Consider the following 20,780-nt stretch of genomic DNA (forward strand, 5'->3'; position numbering starts at 1 on the left):
ACAGTCTGGCTGTGGCCACCCAAGCAATTACTTAGTGCACTGCAAGACACATTCTTCACTCTTTGCAATCTAGTGGGTGACATTGCATTTGTTAGCTATAAACATTGAACCTGGCTGAATCCTGCCCAGGGAAAACACAGCAATATTCCCATGCAGTAAACCTACATTGAGACATGAGTTCCAAATGAGTCTACTGGTGGCAGTCGAAAACAATTACATTTTGTTTTATTTAAAACCACGTTGGCTGACAGTGCTCCGACTCCTGCTTGTTAAAATTGGGAATTTTTCCTATTCACATGTACTACAAAATATACTTAGAAAATGCTTACCTGTCCGTCCAAATCAAATGCCAGACAGGCCACTCCATGTGTGTGCACATCTTTGAGAATAGAGATGGTCTGCACATTGTCAGTATCCCAAACGCATATATATGGGTCCTTTCCAACCTGGCCAGTGGCAACTTGGGTTTTATCAGGGTGTAAAGCAAGGCTGAAATGGACATAAAACAAATTAGAACCTTCTACTATACAAGTACATACACAAATATATATTTCTATGATGAATATACTGATTATAAAAGGTGCATACAGCACTTACTTGACCACTCAGTTTAAATGGGAGACCTTACTCACTCACTGCTCCACCAGTCTACTGCACTATTCTATACCTCAACCCTGAGGCAGTACTCACCACAAACTTAAATATGATTGTCAATAAAGTTTCACATTTGGAAGACACACCTCATCCAAGCTTTGCAGATATGAATCTTATTGAACTAACCAGGTGTGATATTTTGGAAGAAATTTCTTCTATTTGAATCCCTTCTATTTTAATCCCTACTCCATGAGGAGTAGCAGTGCATTGCACACCAAACCATCCGTATCTGATTAGGAGTTTCCCATGACATTGCAGAGATGTTACTGATGCTTGTAACATATGAAACACTGAAGTAAGTCGTGCACATAAAATGTATCTTTAGATACAGTTCTCCCTCGTCATTAAATGATTTGATAATTTACTAATGCGTTTAACTGACAATTTGGCCATGTTGACAGCATATTTTCTACAAGATTCACTGCCCTCAATACTAGCCTTTTTTATGTGTAAGTCAGAAATAGAAGCTTGCTGTTCTCGTGATCCATGTTTGGGATCTAAGCACTAAGAGGCCTATAGCACGACAGGGCTTTTAGCTGGTCATCTGGGATTCTAAAGCTATGCCAGCTGTAAAGTCTTCTTACAAAACATAAATGCCAGGATATTCATATTTTCTTTCTTTGATTTTCAACAGATAAAATGGCCACCTACACTTTACTGTATAATATTACACATTTTGATGCAAGCTCAAATGCAAAAGTCACCTGTAACGGGGGGAGATCTGTGCTGACTGTCTGGCGCATGCGTGGTACTGCAGGAAGGGGTCAGCAGCCTCGTAGATCCGCCAGTCAGTCATGGCAGTGACACGGAGAGGTGGGGAAGAGGGTGTGCTGGCTTTTCCTCTCTGAGTGGCTGAGAGGGGGGCCTGGGGGGATTGCTCACCCTATAAGATAACGCTCTGGTGTTCCCTCAGCCTGCCCCTCTAAGACGAAACGAGCCAGCTGGCGGAAGCTCTGCTGCCGGACCGAGCACAACAACAAATTAATTAAAAAGAAAAATAAATTTTTAGTAGCGGGGAAAAACTTGGGCAGAACCCCGAACAGTACAAGCAGGTTGAGGGGACGGGTGAGCGTAGGACGGAGACCCGGGCCATGCGGATAGCGATGGTCGGGGTAAAGCTGCCAAGTGCAGCACCTTTATTTTGTAGTTTTATTACTTTATTACTTTTATTTTCCCTTTTTCTTTCGCTGTTTGTTTTCATTATTCTTTTGAGCACCTGTGAGTGCGAAAGCATTGGACTGTACCTGTATGGACCGAACTACCGTTTTCGGTATTCAGGCCACAGACAACAGCGCCCTCTGCGGGCTAAATAGAAAATAAAGCCAAAAAAAGAAAATAATAAAACTGGGCACCAGTGCGGTGTTGCAAATAAACCTTCTGTCTCCTGTGTGTGTCAGTGAATTGCCCACCACTCTTCCACATCACCCAACATACATATTTGGTAAAAGCTATTTGCAATTCACAGCTCAGTATCATGATCTACAGAGAACTATATGAACATGCATAAAACAGCCAACACATATTTTACAAGCTAGCAATATACTGATCTTAATTGAAACAATACAAGGTACATGTGCACTGGCTTGCTTAAAAGCAATCTGTTTTTATTTATCCAGGATTAGATATCAACCACTGATATCTTATCCAAGTACTTGTTCAGAGACAGTGGAGTGCACGGTATCATCCAGCCACAAACAGTGTGGTAGAACTTATTTCTCAAATAATTACTAACAGCTGTTAAGATAAACTCCACATCATGAGTATATCCTCCCAATAACAGTCACAGATTTGCAATGCTACTTGTAAATCAGTAGAAACTTCCATGTGCCCGGAATACCAAAATCACCTGCACATTGCAGCCTTACTATTGGCAGATAAACCAATACTACAGAGGCTTTTACAGCCTGTACAATTACATGACCTCTATAAATAGTAAAAATTGTGTACATTTACTGTTCTAAAGTGCAATATTCATTTACTTGAGCTGATTTCACTAATTCCCTTGTTAGTTTATTATGGCATATGTGCTGTGTATCTCTTCCGAGAGTTCTTGTTATGTATTTATTAATTTAGAAACTTTATTGTATGTTTGATAAATACTAATTTTAAGACTTTCAGCAAATGTATCAGATGATATTGTGTTTTATATGGTTCTCCTTCCTGATTGAATCTTTTAGATGCTCTTTGAAAGGCAGGTTTAAATCTTTTTGTGTGCCAGTCTCTTTAGTTTAAAGAAAGGGGAAGAGGTAGTTTTATAATAAAAATAAAAAATGTAAAGAGGTAAAGATAAGAAATCAAGAAGCTCCTGTAGAAGCCGGCGCTACACATCTGTGACATAATGGCCACAATGAATCATTACTACCGGAAAGTTTTTTTTTTTTTTTGTTTTTTTTAATTAGCCAGTAGTTAAGGTAATTATTACTTAATTATTCTTTAGATCAGTTGATTGGAGTCACTTTAGTTTAGTCAGGTCATGCAAATTCTCCTGTAAATGTCTACATGGCTTGCCCATTAAAAGGTAACTACAGGAAAGAGACTTGTAATTGTAATCTTCACTGCAAGAGCATTTATCTATTGCAGAATGCACTCATGGAGAAAGACACAGTTGCTTAACGGGAGATTTATGTTGGCAAGAGCAGCCTAGAGAAAACTAAAACATGTCAAAACAGAGTTGGAAGCAAGAGGAACACATACAGTATTGTACAGTATGTTGAAAGCATGTCCATCTATTACTTACTAGCACCACACTATACTTCTTGTACACTCAATATTAACACTGCCTTCTCAACTATTTTCCTGCTTATCCCCTGGACCCCAAAGCCGACAGTACCCACATGCAAAAGCCCATCACATTCTCTGAGTGTTTGCAAATAAAAGAAGATGGATGAGAAGGACTAGAATAGACTTACAAAAACAGAATAGAAAGAAGTGCCTATGGTTCACAAATGGCAGGGTTAGGGTCTAAAATCAGACTGCTGTAGCTACCAAGAATTTGCAGTAACAAAATGCATACCCTGTGTCTGAGTACATTTTTCCAGTAGTTTTGACATGCAATGAGGAAATTGGATGATAATTATTAAAATCACAATGTAAAAAACATGAATAAATTGTCCAAAAAAACCCAAAAACCTTCATTGGTAATAGTGGAGGTGCATGTGGAACTTAAACCAATGAGGACTCACACATCATATGCCTAAGAATTAGGGCCAATCGCCAGCTTAGGTAGATTTGGCCTACCGTACATGTGCTTGGAGGAAAAAGAACTGAAATTCTATCTGTATTTAGCATCCCTTTCTAACACCCAGCTACACGGATACACAGACAACAAAACTGAGAATTTTTAAAATTCGGAATAACCTTGAATTCCTCTGAAAGCCTAAAGCAGTGATATTTATGAGCTGAAAATTGTTTCAGACACCTCAAGTGTGAAAGCCAACCAGACTGGTGTTTGCCTAAGATGGAAAATCACACCAATGTGTGTTACAAATGATTATGCTCATAGACCCATTCATTAATCACTAGTATGTGGATTTTTTAGTGGCTTAAACTGAACCCTTTGTTACAGTAATCTGCAACTGTGAGTGTTTCTTTTCAACACCATTAACAAGCTGTGTACATTTTCAAATCAATCCAACAGAAATGGTGTCCAGAAAATATATGCCTCAGAAGTTGTTACAGAAACAAACAAACAACCGAACATAAAAACAAGAGCCTGGATTTAAAACAAAATATGCACTACAGCTTATGCACATAATTCTAGAACTCCTGTTAGGTTAGGTATGACTTAAATAAGCAATATCGATACCGTAACAGTTCCTCATGTAGGCTATATAACAATACAGAATGAAAGCACTGCAAAAATGTAGATATGAGAGCTTGCAATATTTTAGTGCCAAACGACGAAATACCAAACGACCTTCTGTCCTTTTAAAATGACAGGATATTTAATTGAGGTTAATTGAGGCTAATTTATTGTAGGAAATAAAACATCTGTGATCAAAGTTTATATAGAAAATGATTAATTTTGAACTAAACATAATCACCAACAAACTTACGTGTACTTTTGTGTTTCTCTGCACTGCAGCTGGCAATAAATACTTGTTTGGTGATGATAAACATCTTTAATTACAGTTATTTGCCCTTGTCAGTGGTTTTGTTATGGAGCAGCTTGACTGCACAAAAAAAAAAAACTCTTGAAATAGACACAGCCTAACCTAATCTCATTGGTTACTGAACAAGTTATTAATGTTCTAGGCTTTATATCTACTGTAGTACTGAGCAAAAGATAACTACTTGTTCACTTGTGATGAAGTGTGATGAAACATGCTAAGAGCCTTCTTTAGAAGAAGCTATTCGGTGTATTATACTATGGAGGTTTGTATGTCGGCTCCTTGTTTTTTTTGACTGCCTGAAATATAACTGCAATATATATATATATATATATATATATATATATATATATATATATATATATATATATATTGCAGTTATATTTCTGTGTTTTGGTTATATTCGATATTATCGATATCAAAACACATGCACAATATAGAAGTCAAATTTCCATCACTAAATAAATGGCATCAAATTTATTTCAGACTCAACAAACTCCATTTAAATCCAGCATGCTGAGTCACCATACCAGCAAGTGAGTTGCCTGAAGTCAGAAAATTACAATAGGGAGCTCTGAAAAGATGAAGAAATGACATTGAAGAGAGAGGAAGAAGAAACACTAAGAAGAGCTAATTTATATTCTCAACGGGTCCTTCAAATTCAGTGCTTGATGGATGCTTGCTTGAGACATATTTGAAAATGATTGTTATGATTGCTAAACATGTAAAAGTTAATGTAATTGACCTTTCAGTTAAAATAAACCACTTGGTATGACTCAGATGATTGAACTGAGAGTAGTGGACTATTAACACAATTACAGTTAGCACAGAACACATACTGTTTTTATATGTGTTAGGCAACAACACTGTATTAAAAAGTATGAAGGGTGGCTGTAAAATAGCATAGCCTGTTGTTTGTTTGTGTACCAGCTGTCAGAAAACTGCACTGTGTGATTTCTCAAACAGATCTGGCAAGGTAAGGGATCATTTTAGGAAACCTTTATAATCTATTTGGCAGGTAGCTAGAGTCATAAAGGCTTCTTTAATGACAGTCTAATACAAGGACAAGAGATGCCATATTAGAGGCAAGTTATAGTATTGAAACCAGCGCCTCCCCCCTTATAAAGGTTTCCCACAGCAAAAGCATAGCAAAATCTAATAAAGCATAATGAAATCATGATTAACCATAGGTAAGCATTGTAAAGTGCAGAGAGCTACAGTACAAAGCATATGGGCGAAACCGTGAAAAGTGGTCCTACACAGTCAAAATAGAAAATCTATATTTTACCTATGAGTTATACATCATTTGACAGCTAGAAGTCTCTAGTCTATGGATTTTCACTTATCAAGATGAACAGGTTAAGTGAACACTGAAAAATACAGATATCCTGACCTTCTACCAAGGTTGTGTTGATAATTTCAGCTGATATTTTCAGTGTTCATTTGCGACTTAACAACAAAATCAGGCTGGAAAATTACGTTTCTATGACATGTGTCAGCTAATTGAGTACCTAACCTGAGTTTTTGCTTTTTTAAAATATTTTCCTTATTGACTTTTTTTTTTTAACTGTAAGCCAGTTGTGTATTGTCCATCACGTTTTTTTTCACAAAAAGATTTATTGCAGCTGAAGTATGACAGATAGACACTTACATTCTTAAATGCAAAGCACATTTGTGGCTACCAACAGCTTGGTACATTTGCTTAATTTTTTGCCTGTCCTTAATACTTTATATTGCTGTCACGGGATCAGGGAACGATCCCCAACCAATATAGCGAGGGTGTGTAGCGCAGCGTACTCTGATAACAGGACCCCCCTTTTAGTGGAGGTAGCGCTCAGCCAACTGTAGGATAATTTTTATTTTCTAGCTGGGTTTTCATTGTGTTTTATTTTTCCACTGTTTTGTCGTCGTCTCCCCTGTACTCTGTGGCTGTGGCCTTACCATTGTTGGTATGGTCAAGTGGTTCCCTGTTCTGCTCAGTGCTACCACTGCTGGTACCCTAGTGGCGACACCTTGTAACTACCGCTGAATACCTGTGCCTTCAATGTCGAGCGCAATTTCTGTCAGGCTGTTTAATACAGTGACAACTCACACCTCCCTTTCACTCTGACGTATTTCTTAATTCCCTGCAACACATTAATCTGACTAGTTAGTAATCAACTACAGCCTAAACAGGTTAGGAATGGTGCTCCTGAGAAAACGCTGTATACTGGGAGAATACATCTAGACGGTAAATGATTTGGCATTGAAAAGGTGGACTGTTCAGACACACGCTGTCTATAATATGAGGGCTAATTAAAATCTAGGTTAATAAGACCCTGTATAAGGTCAGCATGGTGGGAATTGACTAACTCTGAACCTAATCTACATTAATGATTTAGATTCTGGTATAGTAAGCAAACTTGTTAAATTTGCAGACAACACAAAAATAGGAGGAGTGGCAAACACTGTTGCAGCAGCAAAGGTCATTCAAAATGATCTAGACAGCATTCAGAACTGGGCAGTGGGTTACACAGTATACTGTTTCAATAAGTGCTCTCCATTCTTACATATCTACACATACTGTACCGTAGATATCTGCTTTTTGGATGTTGCTTTTCAAGTTTGAATGTGTAATCTTGAGGTAAGAGTGGTAAATTATTGATCTCCTGGTACACACTGTACTTATTTTAAGCCTGCTTGAACTTAAAATACAATCAGTCTTGCCAGGGAAGGTTTTTGAAAACTGTAACGATATACAGTGCAATGGCACAATTCTATTAACTTTAGCTGCAGGGAACTAATGGGGGGGAGGTATTGTAAGTTTATGTAAACAACAGCAAGGTTATTTATTAGGATTCAATTACCAAAACACATTACTGAAGAATGGCAATGCATGTGTTCATGCAAGTTTAATGGTATTTTTCAATGGGTTTTATTAAACAAGAAATCCTACTACTGTGATACGTAGCAATGACCCTCATCTCCTGGTACTCTATGCAACTGTATTTCACACCAGGGACTTTGCCAAATGAAAAGCAAAGAATATGCATAATTAATCACATTGTAAATGTTTCTCAAAATACACTGGCATCACACAATCCGATTCTCCTGGTAATTGACTCAACGCTCACTACCATCTGCTCACACGGCTGTGTAGAGTTGAACCTTTACAGGCCAGTGACCACTCAATGCTGTGAGGTTCCCTTTTGCTGCAGGAGACTTCAGTAGGAGGTAAATGTATTTCTTCAACCCTGTACATTTTTCTAGCATATCTCATTTGTTATCATTTAAATGCATCATTTACTGATGCTGTATGTAAAATGTTTCTGGTTGGTTTCATTTAAATTAAAAATGTTACATGAGCTTTCTTCTGATATACGCAGAGAATGTAACAAAAGAGCAGGAATCAGTGGTAACATTATAATTTACCACAAACATTTAAATATCAACAATGTGAAGATAACTTTGTACTTATTACAATAATAAAAACATTTTAACACTTTCATAAAGTGGCATCTGAGATATGGCCTCCAAATGACCTACAGTGTGATTTGTTTCCTTGGCAACAGGAGCAGAGGGTGCTTTTGTTTATGTGTTAATTACATTATTTAATACAATGTTATATTAGAAGCTGTCTTGGGGAACCATTACAGTGGACACTTTTTAATGAACGTATTTTCAGATTTACAAATGTAATGTTGTTATAAATATTATTATTAATATTATTATTATGAGCCTTTTCACATATGGTTCACTTGGAACCATATGTTCAGTTCTTTTTGCTGGTTCACTTCAACATTTTTCTGAACCGTGTTCCTTTTGAATTCACATTGCACTTTTGGAAATTGACTCGTTATGTCAGATGACACACCTGTCACAAAAACGTGTGAATACCACCCAAAAACAAAACAAAAAAAGAGGCTGGTCAATTTAAGCATAGTTCATCATTTTTCGTGATTTCATTTTTTTCAGTCAGTCTTCTTAAGCCTTCTTTATTGTTAACCATAGGTTTATTATGCCTGCCAGTACTCTTATCTGGGAATGTTATCAGTTCCATCATTGGGAAGACTATTATTCTGTTTTCTCTTACATTTTTATGATAAATTATGTAGGATTCACTAAGATTAGGGCTTCTGATTGAAACCGGTGTATAGCCAATAGACACCATAAAACAATGGAAAAACACTGGAAATGGTTACTCAATTCACGTTGACTTCACCCCTTTCCCATTAAAAAAAAAAATACAACAAAAAAACAAAAACAAACCTTTCCATGCAGTTGGGCAATGTCCCTCCTTCCTGACTCGTATCTATCATTGATTCGTTATGAATACTTTAAATCCACCCCAACTACTGAGTGGTAGCAAATTCGATTTATAGCTGTATGTTGAGCTTGGAAAGCCATTCAATGACGTCTGGGGTAGCCAGATGGATTCAATTTTTACCTCCTGCAAAAGCGTGTATTGGGCAATGATCGTGATGTGAGTCATGGAGTACACTTCACCGCAGTCACAGGCCACTCCTTAATTCCTCACTTATGGAGGAGGTGTTCACACCTCCCATGTGTTGTTCGAACACAGTTAAGTGCAGTCCAGTGTCTTTGAGACAAGGAGAAGCTAGGTTGTTCCTTCGTGGATCTTCAGTAAGTGTCTTGTTAGAGACATCGCAGGCTGACCTGCATTGAGGCATGGGTGAGGAAAGGTTTCCTAGACTTTAGGCAGCTGGGTGGCAGTGATTTGATGTCTTGATGTATCGGTAGGTCTGGGTCGGCTATAATATTGTACCTTTGGAGTAAGGCAGCGCCTCGCCTGATGTTCAATGGCAGGATATTGGATATGTAAGAAATAACTTTTGAGACCAAGGGCATTTCCTGGGGATTAATGACTGGTTGGGAGAATGGGTGGTGAAGCCTTCATTTAAGTTGCTACACTGATCGCTCATTCCAGATACAGTAACAATTAAATTTTTAGCACCCCAATTATATAGTTGTGCATTAACCGCATTCTTTGCAGTTTTTGTATTTATTTGATCTAGGCTACATTAGCTACTTGCCAGCAATGTGTGCAACTTTAGCTGAGTGGCGCGGTCAAACTTACACTGTCAAAAAAAAAACAACCTAAAACAACTTTTACAGTGTCTTGCCACATACACAGCTTTTCAGAAGCATCTGCACTCTGCTTCTCCAGCAAGGTCTGTGTCATCTTCAGACTATATGAACTGTCGGGCTTTTGTATTATCATTTGGACTTGCATTGCAGTGCATTTCATTAGTTCAGAGCATTGACTATAATTTGTGTTTTTGAAACATACAATAAAAATACAGTATACTAAAAAAAGGAGGTGTTTGAATGGATGAGTAATGTTGGAAACCACATGACATGAACTTGTAAATAAAATCCTGTTTTTTTTTTCTTCATAAACTCAGGAGCAATTAGTTTTATTTTGTTAGCTCTATACTTTAAGTGACACATTTTGATTGGTTCAATTGGTTTTCAATTGTATTGCAGCCAGGAGATGGGTAAGCATTTGACTTGTCAACTGTATAGTCAGCAGCAAACCAGTCTGTATAATAAGACTGGACTGAGTTTCCCCCCACCTTAAAGGTCAATTTCTCACATCAAAAAGGAGCAATACAGACTCAATCTTACTACTAAGATTCTGAAAGGCCATCCTGCTTTGTAGTGTTGAAATAAACTTTGGTTAGGTAAGAGACATTTGATGTGAGCAAAAATCTTTATCCTATATTTAAACTTTGTTGGGATTTCCAAGTACACGTTCCCTTTCCCCCTTTCCCCCTTTCCAGACTTTGAAAGTTGTCACAGCTGTGGAGAGCCACAATCCAGCAGGTTTTATAAGTAACCCTTAATCATCAATTTCTAAAGACTTGGAACAATTTAATTTGGACTAGTTAAGCAGTAATTGTTTCAATGTAAGTAGTAATTTGTTCAATTAAGTAATTCTGAGATAATTTGGAACAAATATCTGAACACCCTGTAGCTCTCATGGACCAAAGCTGAATACTCCTGATTTAAATGAACAATTTAACTTGCTAAATTGATCAACAACTTACATTCTTCAGAAATTGAATACATTTATAATTTAAGGGTTACCTATAAAAACCTGCTGGATTGTGGCCCTCCAGGACCAGGGTTGGCCTAATCTGGAGAAGTTCTTCTGGGTAGCAAAAATATACAGTACACCTTCCATCAGATCCTAACCCTAATGATTTGTCGACATTCAAGGATATGCTGTATGTCAGAGCAGCATCAGAGTAAAGAAGGAAGGTACCAGTCCAAGTATCAGTGTTTCGACGTATTTTTTTACATTTGTCCTGCTGTTTGCCTTTGCTGTAATTAAAACTGGGTGAACATCTTTAGAGCATTTGGGATGGTGTTATTGATCTTATTGTTATTATAGTTAAGAATAAAATGGGTTTACATTCTGCGAATCTGTCTTAGTTAGCCTTATTCTTTTTATGTTATTTCACTTAAGAAAATGGGCTTTTTATTTCCTGGCATCTCAGTGGCTAGTCCCCTTGGCTGGGGGCACATTAACACTCAATAGATGACTAGGAAATAAAAAGTACCAGTATAAGTGCCTTTTCACCCGGATAGATATCCTTGAGCCTGCTGCGTCGGCCCTCATTACGCCCTTGGGCAGTCCGGTATTGCCCAATACCACCCACCCTGTCAGGTCTTATTGCTTACGTAAGCCATTCTACATTATTTTCTTCAGTCCATTGGCAATTGATAGCTTTTTTTGGCCAAGAAGTCAACATTGCGCGTGATTTCAGCAGAAAGTGCTACTAAAATATACAAAACTTTCATTTAATAATATTGGTATATGACAACAGGGGATCGAAATTAGAACTCACCCACCTGCCAAATGCGGGCTGATTTGGACTGGGGCGGTTCATTTCACATTTTACCATGCCCCAGTGCAGCATACATTTTTATTGCTATTTTCTTTTTTTGGTGCCCAAGAATATGGAAAGTGGAGGTGCTGGAGGGGCAGCCGCTCTCATAACTTTTCTCTTGTTAACCGTAGTTTATGTATGAGCATGGTATATCTGCACTGCTTGCAATAATGTCATGACTCAACTGGTAGCATGTGGAGGCTGGGAGTTAGTGTTGACACCAATTAACATTAAGCATTGCCATGGGAGGGCAGCTGTTTATTGTTCCAACCTATCAGCACCAAGCATTGTCCTGCAAGAGCACATTTACTTTCCAGAAGTCTCCAAGCAGCTGGTTTCACTGTGATTTTTCTGCTCAACAATGTCTGATTTATTAAACACAAAAAACATTCTCTGGAGCATCTAGCACCACATTTGAAACAACCCTGAGTAAAGAATATTTTAACTGTTAACATATGTCAATATATCTACCAATGAACAAGCCATATTATAGCATTGCCACGTTCCTTTTCACTTTTAAGCACCAGTCCACTGTTCTTTTTTTTTTTTGGTGCTACTGTCTTCACTGTCATGTACTATTTATTCAGTACATCGTTTGCCATATTGTAACTGTTACTGTAGTATTAAAAGTGCTATAATCAACACACCCGAAAACTAAAATTATCAATGTCAATATGTAGCCATGGCATAAAGTCTCCAGTAGTATGTAGTTTATTTAGCAAGTGTCTATAGTAGCTTTTCACAGTTCTGATGAGGTACAGTAGCAACAAGCACTGTTTGAAATGGTTTATTTACTGTATGTGCTCGTTGATTTGTTTCAGTTCCTATAGGTAATGTTTTTATGTATAGTTAAAGATGGATTAATGTTTTATTTCCATGTGGTGATGACACAGCCGTGACATGTGAATTAAAAAACTAAGCTTTTGCAATTGTATAGTTTATTATTGGTGTTGCAAATATTTTAATACTTGATGTTTTTGAATAATTACTACAAGATATTCTGCAATATAATTTATACAACAATTCAGTTTGTGAATATAGCTATTAATGAAAAATGATATAATAAAATCAGCTTTTTTGGTGCCGGAGATTAATAAAAATAACTATATTTGTAATTTAAAAACAAAAAAAACATAATTTAGCATGGGACAGCTTACAGGTTTAGTATGTATCATTTTTAGAATGAAGAACAAAAAGAGAATGTCTGTTTTGGAAATGAATCGAAAGAGTACCTGTCTCGGAAGTGATGAATAGCAAATTTCAAGCAAAGAGTCAAGGGGAGACATGCTTAGAAATTAATCCCACACTGAAACATGGTTTAGTTTTGTTTTTATGACATGTTCAATGGTCACAATTAAGTTATTTTTACATGTTCCAATAGTTGCTTGCCAAATTTGATAAGCATGCATTGCAACACAAACACCACATTTCTGTTGATCAATAAAAATACTGGACCACTAGAACAACGTTTCACAAATCTCTGCCCATTTTGCTTTGTTTCAGTGCTCAATGGCCCAACTTGCAAGGTAAATGGTATGTATAGTGATCAACATTTTGTTTTGTTGTGATCCTATTTTCTGTTATGAGGAGAGTAATAAATGAAAACTAAAACAGATTTTGGTTTTCTTTGTACAGTTGCCCCCTTTTCCACATTGATTTTTTGAAGATCCAGGGGCTGCTGTATTTTTTAAATGAGAAACTATGTGGCTTTATTATTAGAAATTTTGAAGTGCATATGTCTAACTGTTCTTTATTTTGTATATGATATACTTAGAGTAGTATTTGCAGGAAATATTTGTACAATGACCACCAAAAAAATGAGTGATAACCACTGCACTAGAATGTGTGTGAAAAAATACCTGATCACTTTTTTTATATATATGTAATGTATGCAATGAAATGGCAGGTTCCCTTCTGTACACACATCATGGCATCTTTAAATGCAAAGAACCCGGTGTGTGTGTGTGTGTCTATATATTGTAACAAAGTACGGGGCAAGGTAATGGATGGGATATACATTCGACCCTGATTTGTACAATTTAACCCTGGATTCTAAGAGAAATGTAGTTCAGTGTCCGTGGCCTACTGAACTACACTTCCCAGGTTGAAAGACAGGTTATAATTGAACAAGTGCCAGATTTGATTAGGCACCTGTTGGCAATTAGCACAGGTATTTAAACTGGGCTGAAGCAACAAGGCGGGGCTTTTTGACAAGGCTCAGTCCTGCACACAGACCTGGCGTGTTGCTGAGGAAAGTATTGTTTCCGATTGTGATTCTCTTGTAGAAACAATTACATTAGGTTTATGACTCGGTAAACGGCTTAGTCGTCCGAGAACTCAGTTTAGTCTCTAACAAGTTTAGGTAGACCTCCATGAAGGAGGTAGGCGTTTGTTTTGTTTGAATTTATTTTGTTTGGAAAAGTCATATGTATGTCAATGTTTGAACAACCTGCCGAAACAAAGACTAATAATAAACACACGAGCGCCATCTCGTTCAACCAAACTTGCGTTGTCAAAGGAATCAATTATTTACATTAGAAGACCGTGGTTCGACAGGAAGTCTGTGACAAAACTTCCCCCCACTTTGTCACAATATATATAGGGTTGCTACCTTTCGAAATTAATAGGTGAAGCTCGTTAAAAGTCAAATTCCCAAAAAATATGAGTTTGACTGAAATAAATTTATATACGATAAACATCAGTAAAACCGCTCGCTATTTGTTTTTATTTTCTTACCAAAAATAATCATTTAGAAATCCTCTCTGTTTGTGTAGTTTTTATGCTGTCTGTCCTGTCTCGGTTCCACTCTGAATGGCTGGGAGTCGCTGTCAGTCAACTCAGTGGTCCGTTAGTACTGTAGTTTCACCCTGTTCTGACAGATCTTGTTGACTGAAGCAGTGCTAGAATGCTCTCATTTGTTTAAATGACTGTCAAGCATCGAGACCCGGACCGACTGTGCACTTTCATTTGCGAGCTACAGCACCTGTCATATAAAGCACCTACTTTGAAATTAGAGGGTTAACGTGTACATAAGCTTTTGCTTTAGGTATATGGTAACAGTAACTAGTTTGATTTGAAAATGGGGCGCAAGAGAAAAACACTTAATGAATATTGTGCACAATACCCTGGCCAATGGCTGAAGTCTCTGCGGCAGGACAAAGCGGGCCCGTCTGCCTTGCCTGCCAGTGACTTCTGTGCAAGTTAGTCCTGTTCAGCTATCTAATGTTTTGTTCTGTACATATTATTTTTACTCGTAAATTTATGCTATAAAAGTCTATGTAATACACTTTTATATGCTGTGTTTTCTACGGTTTATTTGAGACAATTTTTTAATTTGTGTAGGATCTTTATCTTTAGAAGGTATACAGTAGCTCCGCTGTGACCAAACCTTACTTCAATTAGAATGTTGGTAAACACGGTTTTGTTGCATGTTGAATATGATAAAGGGGTTTCGCTAAATGAGATGTTTTTCAATGGCATAAAAACTTTTTTAAAGCATAATGATCGATTTCACCCATTCTCTGCTTGAATTGAAAAATAAAGATCGAAAAGAAAACGGTAAATTCTTTAAAAAATAAACGTCGATATTAATCGTCGGTTTTGCAAAAAAATAAAAATCGAATAGTAGCAAGCATATATATATATATATATATATATATATATATATATATATATATATATATACACACACACCTCAGAACATCCTTAGCCATGTAGATTATTCCCTTAAATTCTCAACTCATAAACATAAAATGTAGAGCCTATCCACTATTCTTACAGTGCACACCAGTAATGAGTCTATTGACATGAGAGATAAAGCTCTAACATAATCTGTCTGAAGATCCACCTTTAACCATTGTGTCTTCAAAATGAGTGCTTCCATAGTCCCTTCTATTTAGCCAACCTGATTAACAATTAAAAGCTTATTTACCAACAAAACAATTAATACAGACACATGCTGACTGACACATGGTTAGAGCTTGTTATCCACAATCACTATCTGAGGTCTAACTAGTATAATGATGATGCCCAAGCTATGCTTTATTTTCTTAATAAGCCTGCAATAGGATGATTTGCAAAATAGTTCCCTTAGATACAATGAAGAAATAAGTGTGGGTTAATCAGCTACATGCACTTTTTTTTTTATTACAGATAAGAAGCATTCACACAAAGCTTTAGGACATCAGATAACTACAAGGGTACCAAATACAGTCAAGCATTAAAATACTATTGTCTAAACCTGACAGTGATCTCTAGCATGTGACCTTATTGACCATCTGCCTGTTCTATGTAGTTCATGTTACACTATCCACATTCCCTATATATTTCATAAACAATCCCAAGGTCTTATATAGAATTATAATCAGAAATAAAGAAAAAAAGACAAGGAACCACAGCTACTTTATAGAAACCGATATGCCATGCCTTTAGGTCTTTTCCATGTTCATTAGCCACATTCACAATTTGCTGTCACAAGGGGCATTTGTGAATTCCAATCTTTTTAATGTCAAATTAAATATTAGTTTATAATGCCATAAAATGTAATAATAGCTGTGTTGATCTGCAGTTTGAATGCTAAGGACACATTGTACATGATGTACTGTAAGCAGCCTGTTCTAGACAGTATGTAGGCTATATTATTTACCCTTTTTTAACCTCCAAGCTCTTAGTCTTGTACAGTACAATGTTTTGCATGAAATGGTGTAAACAGTAAATGTAGGTACTGGGCTGTAAGTGGATAATGTAGCATTAGCTTTAAAGACAATGCTACAATACATTTAAAATGTACCATTTTATACCACAATTCATTTTGTCACAGAATGTCATGAAGACAGCTACTCCGGCAAAATATGATTTGTGTAGTTGTAATGTGGTTACTGGTACTGAAATAACAGTTATTCAAAGTAATAAAGGCAATTTTGAGCAGTATAGGGTTAATTTGTTAAATGTATTTTACCAGGACTGAATTCCCTGTTTTTTGTAAAGCAATTTTCCTGTGATGTCAATTACTGAATTGATATAAAATATGTGATAAGACTATAAAATCCCAGGCTACAAACATCTTAAGTTAACTACTTAATAGAGTGACAGAGTGCTGGAAATATTCAAATACAACACACAGGTATACACCTAGGATATTAACCTTACTTTAAGCAGACCAGTTTATAAAAACACTGACTGCAACATGTTTTTTTTATTGCAACTCTTGACATACAGTTCTATGTAAATGAATGTCAGCAACGCCTACAAATGCTTAAAATAGCACTACTCCTGGAGGGAATTGAGCTCTTGATTAAATTAATACACATTTTTTATAAGCCTGAAGCGTGATGGCTCTGTATAGCAAGATGCACGGAAAGTTGCTGTTTTAGATACTGTAAAGGTCTGCAGCGGCCTGCTTGTTCAAAAGAGCATACTGCCTGCAGCCTTTTTAATTATGTTTGATCAATATTAAGCACAGTACTTTACTGTATATATCTGATACTGATCACAAACCAACTTACCAAGAATAAATACTGTAGGCTTATTGTACATGTTAGGAATTTACTTAAGAACCATGTCAAGATGTATCAGCCTACATTGGTTGTCACATATGTTTGTCATTGGCTGAGCAGAGTTTTGAAACCAGGACCTACTGTCTCTCTAGTTTCACCCTTTTAACAGGACTCAAAACTTAAGTGACAAAAGCATTTTTTGTTGTTGTGTAGAGATTTAAATGTAATATACCTTAAGAACTCTTAATATTGTGTTCCAATATTTAGTGAATTTATTACAAATAAAAAAAAAATTGCATTAACCAGTATACTATAATGTACTCTGCAAATCTATAGTATTGTGATTAAGCCTGTGTTTGTTTTAAGAACTTCATAGGAAGGATAATGGAAACACAATAAGTAGTTTATTAGTATTTTTAATAACCCCTTAAGGTACACAAGGAATTGAGTGGTTGTTCAAACGGTTTCTTCTGAAAAAACAATTGAGTGTGACTCAAGCATCATGAGGGAACAGACACTTTGGATATCCAAATCCAACCTTTCAGCAAATTTGAAACCCTGTTTCGTGCACCTCATTGCAAAAATAAGAAAGTTCGTGGGGCATGCCCCTTGTGCCTCAAAGGTTTAAAAGCAAACTGCTTAAAAAATACGAAACTCTTGGAATATACAGTTTGCAGCTTGGGATACACACAATTTGCATCATATTATTCTTCCCACTCTCTCAAGATACAATGCACATGGAATGGCTTGACTGTACCGGTACTCTGAATTTTATACTGTAGCTTTAGGCTTGGTCTTTCTCCAGATGCAAAGTTTACCTTTCTGGGTCATGAAATAGTCCTCTCTCCCATAGAGCTAATAATATCTGATGTGGAACTGACCCACGACACAGGAAGTTTGCATCATAGAGTCACGCTAATGCAATTCAGATTCAGTCGGATGTCTTTTGATTACCCAGTAAAATAACAATATAAATGTGGTAAACCGGAAAAACATATGATTCAATCACAGGTCTCGCTGCACACCACATTTCTTATTTTATTTTTTGTTTGGAATCCAATACACTAGCCAAGTTTATTAGTTTTTAAATACAGTAATCTCATCCCTAATACTGGTGTGAACACCTGTGCTTTCCTAGCAGCTTCCTGAGGGCAACCACCATCTGCACAGCAAAAAATGCCATACTATTTTTAGCAGGAATCAAATCAGAGCGAGCTAATAATAACAAAAGAGACCCTGGAGACTGATGCCAGTTTCACTGTGCAAAGTGATAACCTAAATTCACTAATATTTTTCAACTCTGCACAAAATACAGTTCAACAAACAACCATAGTCACTATTAACTTGACACAAATAGTGCCTTTCATACAATAGGTATCCTTGTGGATTGAAATGCGTCTTGCCTCTCTGTCACGGGGCTCCTTTAATATAATGAATGCAAGTATGAGTGATATCTGGTAGGTGACACAGGGCTGGAGCAGATGTACTGTAGGTCCATCCCAGTGCTACACCAGTCAGTAGCTTATAATGCTCCCTTTTAGTAGAGAATCTTCCATTCCACCTTGTAAGCTGACCCTTCCACAGCTAGTAAAAATCAGCATCTGGAAACTTGCCACAGCCTCATCATAAAATGTGACGTCTCCTGGAGGGACATGAACAGAAGTGCAAAGGGCAAACACACTAAAGTAACACTTTAGTGCACTGAACTGTTCCCCCAACTGTCAAATAGTTATTAGCATAAATATTTATTGTATGCATGCACACAGAATACACACAATTGGAAAGCATCACATAACTGATACACACAGGATCAGGGTCTTTGTATTGTGCAAAAAAACACAAGATACCATACAAATGCAGAAAGTGCTGTTACAAAAATACTTACACAGAGCAGCCTTACTGTAACTGATATTATAAAATAAATTATTAAAATTAAATGAAACAGGTGCTTAAAGAAATGCTGACTATTTTGGATGCTAAATGTTAAGGTTGTATAGTTTGAATTTGCTCAGAACTGTACTGTAACATAATCAGGGAGAAGATAAATAAAGAAAGCTACATATAAATTAAATGGTTTATCACATCTTCCGTGAAGTGTGAAAGTCTAGTGAATTGACACAAGACTGGTATAAATCTATGCAATTCAAAATGCCTCTGCAACCAAGATACTTATTAAAGTTGGAAGAATAGATAGCCAAGGATAAAACAGGCTGCACACTACTGTAAGACAAGAAACCAGAGATAAAAAATGTCACAAAAAAGTAATGGAAATAGCCATAGAGTGTACCAGTAATAACCAGTTACATGATTCTATCAGCCACTCTGCCCAACAGTCACTAATGATTTCCCTTGGGTTGACTTGTTAACTGTTATCTCTCATAACTTAGCAACACACATGCTATACTATACTACTGAATGGTTTCAAATTTTGATTAGATCATGATTATGTAGTGCCTTGGTCACTAGGTTTTTCAGTGCATGCAATGAAAAACTAAATTTACACTATGAATAATCTTTTAATCTAAGGGCTTAAACACTCATGACTTAATTGTCTTGATCTGTGGACCATTGTTAAATATGGCATCAAATACTGCAAAATACTGCATTGGTAAACAACGTATTTACTTTACCATGGCATATACTGAAGCAATAACTACAGGGTGTAGGAGTGTAGGATAACAGTGTCAATATAATCTATTTTTTTATGCTAGCGAGGTAGACGGTTGTCTAGTACACTCAATGACTTTTATGACAAGTGCTTTTGTCATTTTTTTCAGGTCCTAGATTTTAATTGAAAAAAAGAGAGATTCTAGTTTTAATTTAATCATATAACACATAAACAGTATTGATATATGCAGTATTAAGCATTATGTGCATAACAGTATCAAATGTTTGTAATACTTTGGCATCCTTACATTCATTTCATTAAGGATTGAATATTCTGTGTATTATTGTAAAGTGTGTCTTTACTGATTTGAAGCACTTTCAGCCCCACAGACAGCCTGATAAATGATAGCAATTAACGAGCTGAGTATTTCAGATGACTATAAATAATAGAACACTTTCATTTGGAACAACCATAGGGAGGTATAGATATGAAGTTAAAAATGAGTTGGAAAATCACTGTTGCATTTACAGTAAGTGAAGCACTCAATATGAACTATTAATTTTTGTAATTTATTTCAGCAAGTGCTATATATATATATACACATATATATATATATATATATATATATATATATATATATATATATATATATATATATATATATATAAGAGCTGGCATAATAAATCAAGAAGGAAATTACACAGTAAATAATTCCTGTATACAAATGACATGTTTACAGCGTTTTGCATTGATACCAACTCTTAATGCTACTATTCATTTACCTCACTGAAGATGTTCTTAAAGGGTTTAAAGATCTACTGTATCTGTTCAAAGAGGCTACTAAAAGTAAAATGCATTTAATATCCTCTTCAGACTCTCTATACAGTAGTACACAATACTACTACAAAATAGGCTACAAGTAACAGTATGTCTAATTTTTAAGACATCACGGGTAGATTAAATCTGATTTCTTCAAGCTGAACTTTTCTGAAACTGAGTTGATAGTCTAAGAACATAC

At 36.3% G+C, this 20,780-nt stretch overlaps 1 protein-coding gene across 6 annotated transcripts in view; it reads right to left on the reverse strand.

The window, feature by feature from the left end:
* The window catches only part of LOC117402826 (echinoderm microtubule-associated protein-like 6), a 104,493-nt gene that overhangs the window by 68,095 nt on the left and 15,618 nt on the right, over positions 1–20,780 (reverse strand). For all 6 annotated transcript variants that reach the window (XR_009328736.1, XM_059024478.1, XM_059024477.1 and 3 more), the window contains exon 2: positions 330–489. Coding sequence is in view for 5 of the 6 variants with exons in the window: in XM_059024478.1 (XP_058880461.1) it covers positions 330–489 (160 nt within the window). In the remaining variant the exon portion in view is untranslated. The remainder of the gene's footprint in view (positions 1–329; positions 490–20,780) is intronic.

The sequence above is a fragment of the Acipenser ruthenus genome, chromosome 5 (assembly GCF_902713425.1).
Source record: "Acipenser ruthenus chromosome 5, fAciRut3.2 maternal haplotype, whole genome shotgun sequence".
Classification (NCBI taxonomy): domain Eukaryota; kingdom Metazoa; phylum Chordata; class Actinopteri; order Acipenseriformes; family Acipenseridae; genus Acipenser; species Acipenser ruthenus.